At 37.6% G+C, this 12,241-nt stretch overlaps 1 protein-coding gene across 50 annotated transcripts in view; it reads right to left on the reverse strand.

Moving 5' to 3' along the window:
* RBFOX1 (RNA binding fox-1 homolog 1) overlaps nt 1-12,241 on the reverse strand; it is a 1,150,782-nt gene that overhangs the window by 58,327 nt on the left and 1,080,214 nt on the right. For 43 of the 50 annotated variants that reach the window (XM_074553000.1, XM_074553022.1, XM_074553010.1 and 40 more), the window contains one exon: nt 5,516-5,596. The exons of the other annotated variants lie outside the window; for them this stretch is intronic. In XM_074553000.1, coding sequence (XP_074409101.1) covers nt 5,516-5,596 — 81 coding nt within the window. The remainder of the gene's footprint in view (nt 1-5,515; nt 5,597-12,241) is intronic. 50 annotated transcript variants of the gene reach the window in all.

Genomic DNA, 12,241 nt, shown 5'->3' on the forward strand with positions numbered 1-12,241 from the left:
GAATTTCCTTCTCTCCTATCACATAATGCATAGAATAGTAGGAATATTGGGTTAATTTTGGGACACTTCTAATATCTGCTCTGACAGAACAAAATGTGTTTTCCTTGCTTTAAAAAAAAAAAACCCAAAACTTTAGCATTTAAAATATTTCCTGTCAAAAATATTACAGGACCAAAGGTTTCCAGGGAATTTTCCAAGAGAACTGCCTTCCCACCTTTCAAAAACATCTCATCTTTGCCTTGTTGTTTCCTGGTGGCTCATAAGCTAAAATCCCAGGGCAAGATAGTTTATTGTTTTAATATCTGTCTGACGCAAAGCAAAAGGATCCTCTGGTGAGTGCTTATCTGTCATATGTACTTCTGTGAAAGGAATATCAAGATAAATAAGATGTTCTAGGGCATATCATGGGATTATGAGCTTGGCACTCACTGAATTCTGTTTAAAAATAGTTGAACAATAAATAAAAAAAATCCCCATCTACACTGATATTTTGAGCATGTGAGCTTAAAGAGCATTGGGTTTTAAATATTTTAATTATAGGGGTTTATGCTATTTTAGTATGAATAGAAAATGAACACTCAAGTTCATAAATGGGACAAACAAGATGAGAGGAAATAATATTCATAATTTAAACAGTTAAAACAATAAAATTCTATTCTAATGGTACAATGGACTGTGAACTTACTTAGTATTAATTAAACTCAGTGTAATGGCATTTTCTATATTGAAATGAATAACCAGTGATCTGGAAATTCATTTAGACCATTAGGTTAATTACAGAAAGCGATGGAAGTTTTATCAGACAATTACAATTAAAGAACACGAACAATGTGGGACAGATTTATAAGCATTTGTACCACCTCAATCATTTTTGCTGAATTCCACCACCACTTCTTCCAAAACTGTAATCAATATATCAATTAAAAAATGGGCCATCAACTTCATTTGCCCTTGAGTATGATAAAATAAAACGAATTAATATCGGATTTTGCATTTTCATATTTTTCTTCTTTTAATTCTATCACTTGACTGCAGTATGAAAGATTTATTTAGGAGCTGATAAGCAGACTTACTGAAGATGAAACAGCTCTAACATTTAGGAAATCTAAGCCAAAATTGACTTCAGTTCAAAATGTACTCATTGAAGTCAAGGCAAAATTCACTTTTATGGGCATGCTACATATTTGGGAAATAGAGATGTTCATCTGCACATCATTCTGAACAAAGGCATGGAGAAACTTAAAATATTTTATCATAAATGTGAGCTGTCCATGTAGCTAACAGCAAAGGATCCCTTCAATGTATGCTCAGAAAAATCCACTAGTAGCTACACACTCAATAACTCGAGTGTCTTAATGCTTACTTGGAGCTAAAATAAAGTCTAAAAGTTTCAGAGATCAAAGTGCTGATTTAGAGAGTAAAAAAAAAAATATTTAGCTGCCTTGGAACTTCCCTTTAAATTTTAAATTCCATCTCTCTCATTGCCCTCCACAGGGCCTGGGTAGGGACAACTGGACATTCCTGAGGGAGGGGATGCACAGCTGGAGGGGAGGATGCACAGCTGGAATCTGCTGCCTCACCACACCAGCAAGGGGTGGGTGAGCCCAGGAGTGCTGGGAGCCAGCCCAGAGCATGAAATTTCTACTAGAAATGCATCTCCTCTTCTACGCCCTGCCACCAAGGACAGGGACGTTATCAGGGGACAGAGCCAGGCACACGCTGGGAAGAAAAGGGACAATAAATGTGACTTGCACCCAGAGAGGTTTCCACTGCCAGGACATTCAATCTTGGAACAAATGATCTCCTGAAATTGTGCAATCTCCATCCTTAGAGGTGTTCTGGTGCAAGCAGGTTCTTCCCAACTGAATAACTTGACAATTCTACAATTTCACATCTTCCTTCTTGCCCATGCTTTGGCTCTCATGAGCTCCTGCTTCATTCAAATTTTCAGGCACTTGTACATTATAGAAAAATTGGGGAAAATATGCGTAAAACAGTTTTTAAAAGTTCTTGCATTTAATTCAGATTTGTATTTTTGCCTCTTTGATCCATACATGCCCAGCTCTGTTACTGTCCATGGCAGAACACTGATACAGACATTCAGGGACAAAAATATTTTTATCTTCTTTTGAATCTTCCTTTTGTCCAGCAGGGTCTTAATTTTCTCATGCATCCTACTCACGTGTGGCTCCAATTTGGAAAACTTCCAAAACTATCCTTGACACATTTCTTATTTATCAATAGATACAAATTTCTTCAGGATTTTAAAATTCCTTGTGGAAATAACTGTTCTAAAGAGTGAGGGTAAAAAGAGATTGTCAGTTATGAGCAGCCAAATTGTTTCATTTATTTTCAGGGAGATATTCTGGGCCTCTAGGAAGAATCCAGTGAGTGCTGACTCACTGGGATTTGGTGAACTCCAACCATTCCTGGCTGGATAGATTGGATTCTGCATTATGGTGATGATGAAGGATTTAATTGAAATCTGTTGTATCAGTTCTGCCCTGGAGATGGCAGTCCTGCTGGGATCTACAGCAGCCAAGGTTTTCTGCCTGGATTTCCTGCCCCTGGTTGTCACAGGACCTGCCCAGCCCAGGGATGGGAGCACATTGGCATGCTGAAACTCTGCTTTCTGGATAAAAAATTATCTATTCCAACAATAGGTGTGCAAATGAAAAACTGATCCAGGTCCCATCTTCTCCTTCAGCATAAGAGAACAGATGAGGCATGAGAGACTATTGCTGCTGATTTGTTCCACTGCTTGCAGAAGAAACAGCTCATTTCTTTCTGTATTATGTGAAGGGCCAGAAGTGATGGAAGGAAGCAGAGCCATGTTTCCACCTCCTGACATATGCAGAGGTGTAACTAATCATTGTGCTGGGAAATGTATAGTGTGATACATAAAATATATCCTGGAAAAATAAAATATCAGAAAGGAAAGAGTAGCTCCAGGAATAGCAGCTTGCTTTCTGGAGAGCCAGTGGGTAAAAGTGCTCAGAGCCATCAGGGGCTACCAGTGGCCAGTACAACTACAAACCAACAAGTTCAGTGAGAAACCAAGCCAGCCAAATTAAGAAAAATACATCTTTCAAGCATATTCCAGCCCTTCATGCCTTATAATTCAGGAGCAAAAGATGAACAGTCAAGTTAGACAACACTTTGAAAAACATAAAATATAAAATATCCTCTTCCAAATATCTGAAAACTCCTAAAAGCCATTAGCACTCTGTGAAATTCAAGTATCTTGGATGGCTTTAGAAAAATCCCAGCAGACTCCTTCCCTTCTGTTAAAACAATTACAAATTGAAAACCTCTTAATTCTTCCACTGTAAGTGGTTGTAAAATATCACAGTTACAATATCAGCAGTAACAGAATAAACGATTAACAAATTATTCAAAAAGGAAGGCTGAAATATTGTTGTCTACATGGAATGATAATAGTACAAGTATTCATCTCCTAGACGCTAATGTTGACTTATCAGTTATAATTTCAATATTACAAATGTGCACTAAAATGGAATATAGAAGATCTTTAAACTAATAAAAGAAATGAGACGAAAGTCAACCTTCATTTCTATTCGCTATTTCTGGGGGAATTTCCTATAGAAATGAAGCTATTTTACATGTTTATTGAAAGTTTTGTAATAAGGAGGAATAAAAACCTAATTACAATATGTAGTAATTGTAGTAATTTTGTGTTATTAGGAGTTGTGACCCTGTAGGGGAAACTGCATTTTGGCAAGAGGAAATTCTATACATAATAAAGGAAAAATCATGACTTGCCAGCTCACAGATCCAACAAAAGTGTAATCATTTCTACTGCAATGGCTACCAGCAATGCCTGTTATGAAACTGTGTATTCCACATTGCCCAGTGGGAGACAGATAGGCAAAGCTTGTTTATTTATGTCTTTGGCATAATTGAAAACAAACAGGTGTTTGTTAGGATATCATTATTCAAGGAGCACCACTGCAAAATAAGATTTTTCAACAGGACTGACTCAGGAGACACAAAGGAAACAGAGAATTTCAGAGCTCAGCTTGCTCACAGGGTCTCTTTGGGGAATCAATATTACTGGAAATAATATCTGATGGAAACAACAATCCCAGAAACAAAATTACTGGGGTACAACTCAGTGAGACAATAGGAGCAACAGGGGGAACTTAGGAAAAGCTTTCAAAGAAGACCAAATTTCAGAAAATTATAACAAACGCTCTTCTCTAAAAAGAGGCTCCTAATAGTGAGATTAGTAAAATGTTTGGATCATTTTCCAGGAAAACAATTGTCAGTCAAAAAGGAGTGCACTAAAACTTTCCAAAAGGAAGCATTATTTTAAACTGTAAGTATTTCATATCTCTGCGTAAAAAATTTGTAAAAAATCCCCACTGCTAGGGAAAGGTGACATATGAGAAAATATTCTTGGAGCACCTGGAAGAAAATGCAGACTTAACTGACAATTTAATTTGCAATTGAAAACACTTGATGCATTTGGTTAGTTCACTATGCATTTGTAGGCTCCAGACTCATAATTTAAAGGGATCCCATATGAATCCTGGAAAAGCAGCAGCTCTAGGGATGCCATTGATAATGTTTGACATCAAAGAATTACATGACTGTAGAGATGATCACTATGGAACTCTTTTGTCCTAATTCCTGGATTTAATTTAAAAAATGATTATTTTAGCAGTCTAGATAAGCTCTAAGAGAGTAGAATTGCATTCTGGATTGAATACAATCTTCATAAAGAGCATATCTGATAATGCTGTTAAATCAGAGCATGTATTTTCTTTACAAGGAACACAGAGCCAGGGCTGCTACAAGCAGCAGTTACTGCTCCTGCATTCAGCTCCAGGTTTCTCACCCCACTAGAGGTCAGAATGAGAATCAGTGGTACCACCAATACAGTCTAAAATCCTCTCAAAAAAGGTTTCTGCTCAGAATTTCAGAGGACACATGTCTACTTCAAAATTTTGTACAGAAAAATGGCTGATGGCAGCATCCACCACGTCAGCTTGTCTCTGTTCTTTACACTAGGGCAGCTTTTTATGCCTCAAAATACCTCCCTTCATAAAGACTGCTCCTTTTGTAAAAAATGATTTCATATATAATTCCTGACCCAATCAAATGATGGCATGGTAACATATGCTTTGTGTATTGAATCACAGTTGTGAGCAGGACAGAAGAAACACAACATCTTCTACACAAAATGCAGAGCACACAACAGTAGTGGATTGCAAAAACTGTCACTGTTATTGTAGAACTTTTGACCATTTCTATACAATATTGCAATATAGGCTTTTTTTTCATTTTTTTTAAAATAGAATATACTTTAAGAATAAGGATGCAACTGAAAACACTGAATTATCTGTTGACATGACTTACATATGTTTATAAACACCACATTTACCTTAACAAGAGCTGTTGGGAAAGTTGACATTTTTAGGGGGGCTTAATTCACAATAATGTGCTTTTGTCACAAAAACAGAACAAGAAACGAGCCATAACACTAGCTTACTTGTGGATGTGTATACTAGTGAACTGGGGGCACTGTACACGGGAGATCCCTCCTGGTTTGCCTGGCACAGCAGCACCCTGCCTACAAGAAAGAGAGAGAGAGTGGTATCTGGTTTTGGAACACTTCAACTGAACCTCAGTTTTTCATCCCAAAACACAAACCAAGGCACAACCGGAATGGCGCACTGAAACTGAACCGGGGCTGCTTTTTGCACTTTTCTTCTTAAAAAAAAAAAAAACAACAAAAAAAAAGAAAAGAAAAGAAAAAAAAAAAGAAAAGAAGCTTTTTTTTCTGCTTTGATTTCCAAGCAGCAAGAGCCCAAACAACCCGAGTTTGACATTGGAAAAGCAGAACACAGACATGCCCCCAACGCTGCCGTTATCCCGCGGGGACCGCGAGCCGCGCTGGCTGCTCCCTATCCCTGTCACACCCTGCTTCTCCCAAACTGCTGCCCCAACCCACGCTGCCCACCCTGCCTCCTCAGCCCCCAGCTGGAAGGAGGCTCCTGGAGCCAGCACAGCAGGAAAATCATGGGCAGCATTCCCAGCACGGACACCAGGCCAGGAGGACCTGGGTTCCATCGCTCCCGTTGTTGCTGAGTGATCGCTGACACATCTAAATTCAGCAGATTCTGCTCAGAGGGATGCACAAATATATTTGTGCAAATATTTTGCTTTCCAGTAAATAAAATGGGTTCAGGATTAACAAAACCAGATAAAACAAAACTTTTTTTTTCCCCAAAGAATAAAAATAAAAGCAATAACCAAATCCATTTAAACCAACACTTTCGCAATGCCCATTTTGAACAAATGACACAAGTTTAAGGTTCCTTATTTCCTTTTTTTCTTTTAAATAAACTTAAATAAAACCCATCAGATTTTCTTAAAATTGTACTTTAGCAGACTTAGCTGAATACAGATTGAACATTGTACTTTCAAACTAGGAAAGAAACATCTCCACTTCTGGAATACAGTCCACCAGGAGAAGTGGGATATGAGACATCTGGTTTTGCAGATATATGTGGATATATCTGTACACACACACACAGGATTTTATACACACATACACTGACATGCCTCAAGCTGTCAGGATCTGTGAATCACACAATTCCAACCCATCAAATCTTTCTGGAGATTTGTGAAACTTCAGACATCGTGCATTGACATGCAATGGAATTGCACTGAGTTGAGTCCAATGTGTTTGGAAGGACAGGATTAAGTACAAATGGTAGGCACATTTCCCACAGTATTACGGGAGCAATTCTCAATTTTCATTCACTAGGCCAGAGTTCTCTTAAAATAGATTTTTAAAAATTTCTGCCATTAACCAGTTCTCTGTTTGTTGCTTGCAGCTGTCACTTGAAGGAGAAATATTGGAAATGTTGAAGAGTAATAAAATAATTCTTGTAATTTATGCAGTTTAACTAAGACTGTGACTACTGGAAATCTCATTAATTACTAGGCTTCTAACCTTCTCAGACACCCTTAACTAACAGGATTTAGAGATGTTTACTGTTTTTCACAACTAATACAAAAGATAAAATATAAACAAGCTCCTTTTCCCCCTTTCTTTAAGGCAACACATCACTGACTGTATTAGTGTCTCTCTCAGCCTTCAGCCCTTGTGTGAAAGCTGGCAAATGAACATGCAGCCATTGAGATCCTAATTACAAAACATAAAATAAATAAATAAGTAAGCCCTATCCACACACTTGTTTGACCTCAGGAATGGGGACATTGGAATATGGAATAATTTAACACCACAGATGCTTCCAAACCTGACCTAGTGCAGAAGCCTGCAAGTGAAAGTGAGCTGAAGAGCCAGAGGCATTCATCTGGCTGAGGGAAACACAGTAACAAAATCACTCATTTCCATTAGGTTTTAAGAATAACTACAAAAACTAAAGTATGTCTAGAAAACAGCAAGATATTTTTAGAAGTCAAAGGTTACAGTTTATTTACATTATTCACCATAAATCCTAGATAACACTTGGCTCCATAGGTATTTTCCTGCTCTTTGCAGCTAATAATCTTCTATTTTTTCTGATTTCATCTCATACAAATCCTATTTTCCCTACTCTAGTCATCTAATTTCTAATTAAAGTACTTCAAAACAGATGTTTTTTTCATCTCTGCTACTAGAGTGTATTTAATTTCTTGCACAGAGCCTTCTAATTATATTTTGACAATCTGCCTTTGAATTTGTACATAATATTAATACTGATAACTAAAACATTATTATTAGATTTCGTTAGAAAAAAAATATGGAACTTTTTAATCTACTTTAGTAAGAAAAGATTATTTCTTCTGCATCTAATTTTGGTATTAAAAGTATTTCAATTGCAATTCATACAAGTGAGGGAAGACTGAATTATTGACACTAAGATCTGGGATAAACCTCAGAACACAGAAACTATCAATAAATTCCCCAATGGGAAAAAAAAAAAATCTTATTTTTCCTCCAGAAGACTAAATTCTAGTGTGATGGAATAAAGGATTTGTTGTGGTTTTTTTAAGAATGAGGATTTTATTATAAATTTTGAGGGAGCAGTGGCAGAGGGGACACTGAGGGAACCAGCCTGGGGTCAAGGACATTGCAGAGCCCCTGGAAGGGACGAAAACCAGGTGTCCCAAGATCAAAACCCATCCCCACTCATCCTTCTCTTCCTCCACTCTTTTCTCCTCCAGCCCATGATTAAGAACGTGCTGTTTGATGAGGTCCTTTGCTGAAGCACCACAGTTATTTTGAGAAATAATTACTCTAAAAATATCCAGGACTGTGGAAAAAAAGTGATGTGCAGTCATTAATATTTTTAGAATACTTAAAATTCAGTTCCCAGTGGTTTCAAGATCTCTGACTAAATGCATTTCTCCTATTTTTTTTTTAAATACTTTCAAAAATAAGTTTTTTGTGTACAGTTATTTACATGGTGCAGATAAACTAATCTCCAGAAATACCAATGGTGCTGCACAGAGTACTCACTGCCTCCTGTAGAACAGCTAAAAAAGTCACTGCATTTCTCCAATCCTCAAAGAGCCAAGAAGTAACACCAAGGATCAACATGTAGACTCGCCCACTAAATTATACAGGATTTTTAAACCCCTGCTGTTAAAAATAGCTTTTAACTGGAACCACTGTGCAGCCAGTACTACAGGAAGCTCAGAAATACAAATCTGCAATTAGCTGCAAAGAATTTACACAATTAGCTGGAATGTCTCATGGCATTGTTTTAGGAAGTATAAATTGAAAAAAACATTTTCTGCAGAAAAAAAACATAGACCATTAGCTGAAATCATGTTGTTGGTGTAAAACAAACAATGGTGCAAGGCTGGATTATGGGCCCAGCTCTCTCCTGTCACAGGAAGAAGATGAAACTTCTAGAAAGCTTTCCTGGCAATGGTTTAGAGTTTCTATACCATGACAGAGAACCTGAGCCTACAATGCACCACGTCACCGTACACATGGTATGAGTACCTTGGCTCATGGACCTAAAGTTTGCAATTTTCAGTGCTGGCATTTATTCCCCGTGAAAAATGCATGTACTTTATGACTGGCTTTTCACAAATACTAAAATGAATATTAGATATGTTGTGTTAGAAAGTAATGCTGTATTAATTCTCTTAAGTAGTGTGTTAAGTATAGTTTTAGGTTAAAACAATGTTAAAATAGAAACGATGCCATGTAGGATATTTTTTTAAAAGAAAGGACTCACAAAAAGCTCTTGGGCAAGCTGGGAAAGGCCAGTGGTGCTGAGTTCTCTCAGCACCCATCTGCTGCCTTCACAGGGGAAGCACAGAAGAATTTCCAGTGGCAGGAATGAACCCACTCAATATCCAGGGCTGGGGTTTAGTGCACAGGAGGCTAAAATGAGTGTTTGCAATACAGGAGCTAAGTAACTCACTACACACAAGGAGATTTAGTGATGATTCCATTACTCTAATCCATTGTACTCGCAGCTTTCCAGGTAAATCAGCTGCTCTTTACACATATTTTTTTTTTCAATTGTATTACCAAAAGGAGGTTCTTACTGCCTCTCACAACTAAGTACCAGTTCATCCATTCTTTAATACTATTTACAAACAAAGAAATCCAAACAGAGCCACAGGAAAAAGGGATTGAAAAATGAAGCTATTTGAGTCTCATTTTGCCCACATTATTATAAACTGTTATTTCAAGAGTCTAATCTAAATCTAAACCTTAAAAAAGCCCCTTCTTTATTGAATTCAGTGATTGTTTTTCATTTTATTTTCCTCCCAGTCCAGCTGGATAATACCAAGTTCTCCATGAGTTAGTTCTGATCATTCTGATCACTCTTTTCCTTTGTGCCTTTTGCAACAGCTATTATTCCTAAACACTTTTGTGTTCAATGCAGAAGAAAAGTGTAAATCTGCACCTCTCATGAACAAATCAGGAGATTTGCGAGTGTATCAAGGATCCTCATAAGCAATCCATGCCCTCTCTTGGTTTGCTGTTCTAAAAGTGTAATTTGATATTGGCATTTTCAGACAGAAATAGCACTGTTTTTGTTCTGGTCTGAAATATTGTTCTGTGATGGATTATTTCAGAATGTCTCACAGAAACGGATCAGAAACACCTAATAAAAGGCTCCTGTTGTGCAGTAATAGTGTATGTTAGCTCCCATTGTCCCTTCTGAGTAGGGAATTTAAAGAGAGCCTCTGCAGCCTCTCTCTTGAATACATAATAGTAGTTAAGTGCTCTCTTAGCCCTTCAGTATCAATAGTCAACTACACAGACTTAGCATGCTTTTAAATATGCTGTTAATTCAAAAAGAAGTGCTCTTTGAGGGCCTTCAGTTATCTGGGCTCTCTATAAATTGAATAATGGCCTTCAGATTTTAACACAACCACTTATGGATGGTTGTGTTGATACACTGGATTATTCCATCCATTATTAACAAGGAATAAAGTAGCATACCCCCAAACCCCATGCCTCCTTTCTTGCAATATGTTAAAAATACAAACAAAACCTATGTTTAATCCCACCAAAGCTTATATATAGTTTCACTTAACAAGAGGGTAGGGAGGAGAATCTCAAGTAGTTGATGTCTAAAGTTGATTTTCCTAAATCCAAACCTCTTCTGACAGCAAACCTGAAATATATTCAATTATTGAACAGCCTGGGTGTGCATGCTGCTGGTAATGAGAATCTGTGCTCTATACATACATTTATGTAGAAGGTCCCTGACTCACATATAACCTGATATACATTGTTTAAAATAGAGGGAGGAGAGGAAAAAAAAAAAAAAACACACACACACCAAAAAACAGCCAGTGGAGATGTCTCTAAGACATTTCCTGGGACCTCCCATCCAAAAATTCTATTTAAGACATTAATTTTCCTTTTCATCACTTTTCTAAGCATAGTGAATGTTTCTTTATCATCGCCTCTTAGTGTCCCCAAAACACCCAATGAACTGTGGCACTGAGTCAGGGAACAGCAATGAATGTTACAGCAAACATCATTTGTGAGCCACCTTCCAATTATTCTTTGCTGCCCACATCATCCATTTCCCAGCTTTTGGCAAACAGCCCTCTCTCCCCAGTTATTCCTGTGCAGCATCCAGGATGCTGTCAAAAATTGGGATTGGAAGGTGTCAATATCATGCAAGCAAAAATCAGAGAAGCAGCAAAGTTTGCAGCTCTGCCATGAGATAATCCCCCCAACTCCCCTCTGTAGGATATAGAACTCATCCCACAGTAACAGGGATCTCCTCCTCCTTCTCCTGCCTGCTTAAAACCACACTGTGTGACTGACTTGTTTCTAATTTAATTAACCTGCCTTCCCATAGACTGGCTGCACTGCAGCAACAATTCATGTAATGTTTCCATTCACAAAGTAAAACAATTGCAGCAAACTGTCCTTTCCAAAATACTTGTCAAATTATTTATCAGCCACAGGCACCCCTTGTCTGGTAACTAAACTGAAACTAAATTGTACAAATTCAGCTGGTGCTTGTACCAAAATCCGCACCATGCTTAGAGAGTTTATCTGTGCTCCTTAGTGAACTGTATCATTGGCATCCAAGTGTAAATCTTCTCAGCAGAAAAGTCTAAAAACTGGAGTCTAAAATGCATTATCTAGTAGACAGAAATGTCTAAAAGGTCTAAAATGCATTATGTAGTCATGTAAAAAAAAAAAAAAAAAAGAGTGGTTCCATCAGGATTTCCTTCAAAATATATTTACTGTAAGATGTCTCCCTACAACCTCAGGTGCACATAAACTCTGTGACCTTCAGTGCCATTATTTTATGCTGGGACATGCATCCCACTGAAGTTGTTCAGGATCTTTCAAAAATGAAGTCTTTATTCCTCATCATTCTATGTCCTCTAGCAGACAGAGCAGGTAAGCTGGTAAATGATGGCTATTCTTGGTTCACTTGTAACTTTGAGACAAAACATGAGAGAAATTCCCAAGTATAAACTTCTGAAGTCAGCTCTGAGCTGGAATTATACTCTGCTTGAAAGGAGATGCTTGAGAATACACAAAATGCACTCATCTTCTGCTGATAACTAAAATAGGTTGCATTCATACATCTATCTGTTGAATAAAGATAGGAATAGGAAAAAAAATCACATAATAGATGAAACTGGAGCCTTTCTGCCCAAACACAAACCCTAGAGTTTCAACATGGCCCTGCAGGGATTACAAGTGGATGTGTTTATGCTTTATCCTCTCATATTGTGTCAAGACACTATTTTCTGTGTA

Source organism: Zonotrichia albicollis, chromosome 16 (genome assembly GCF_047830755.1).
Source record: "Zonotrichia albicollis isolate bZonAlb1 chromosome 16, bZonAlb1.hap1, whole genome shotgun sequence".
Classification (NCBI taxonomy): Eukaryota; Metazoa; Chordata; class Aves; order Passeriformes; family Passerellidae; genus Zonotrichia; species Zonotrichia albicollis.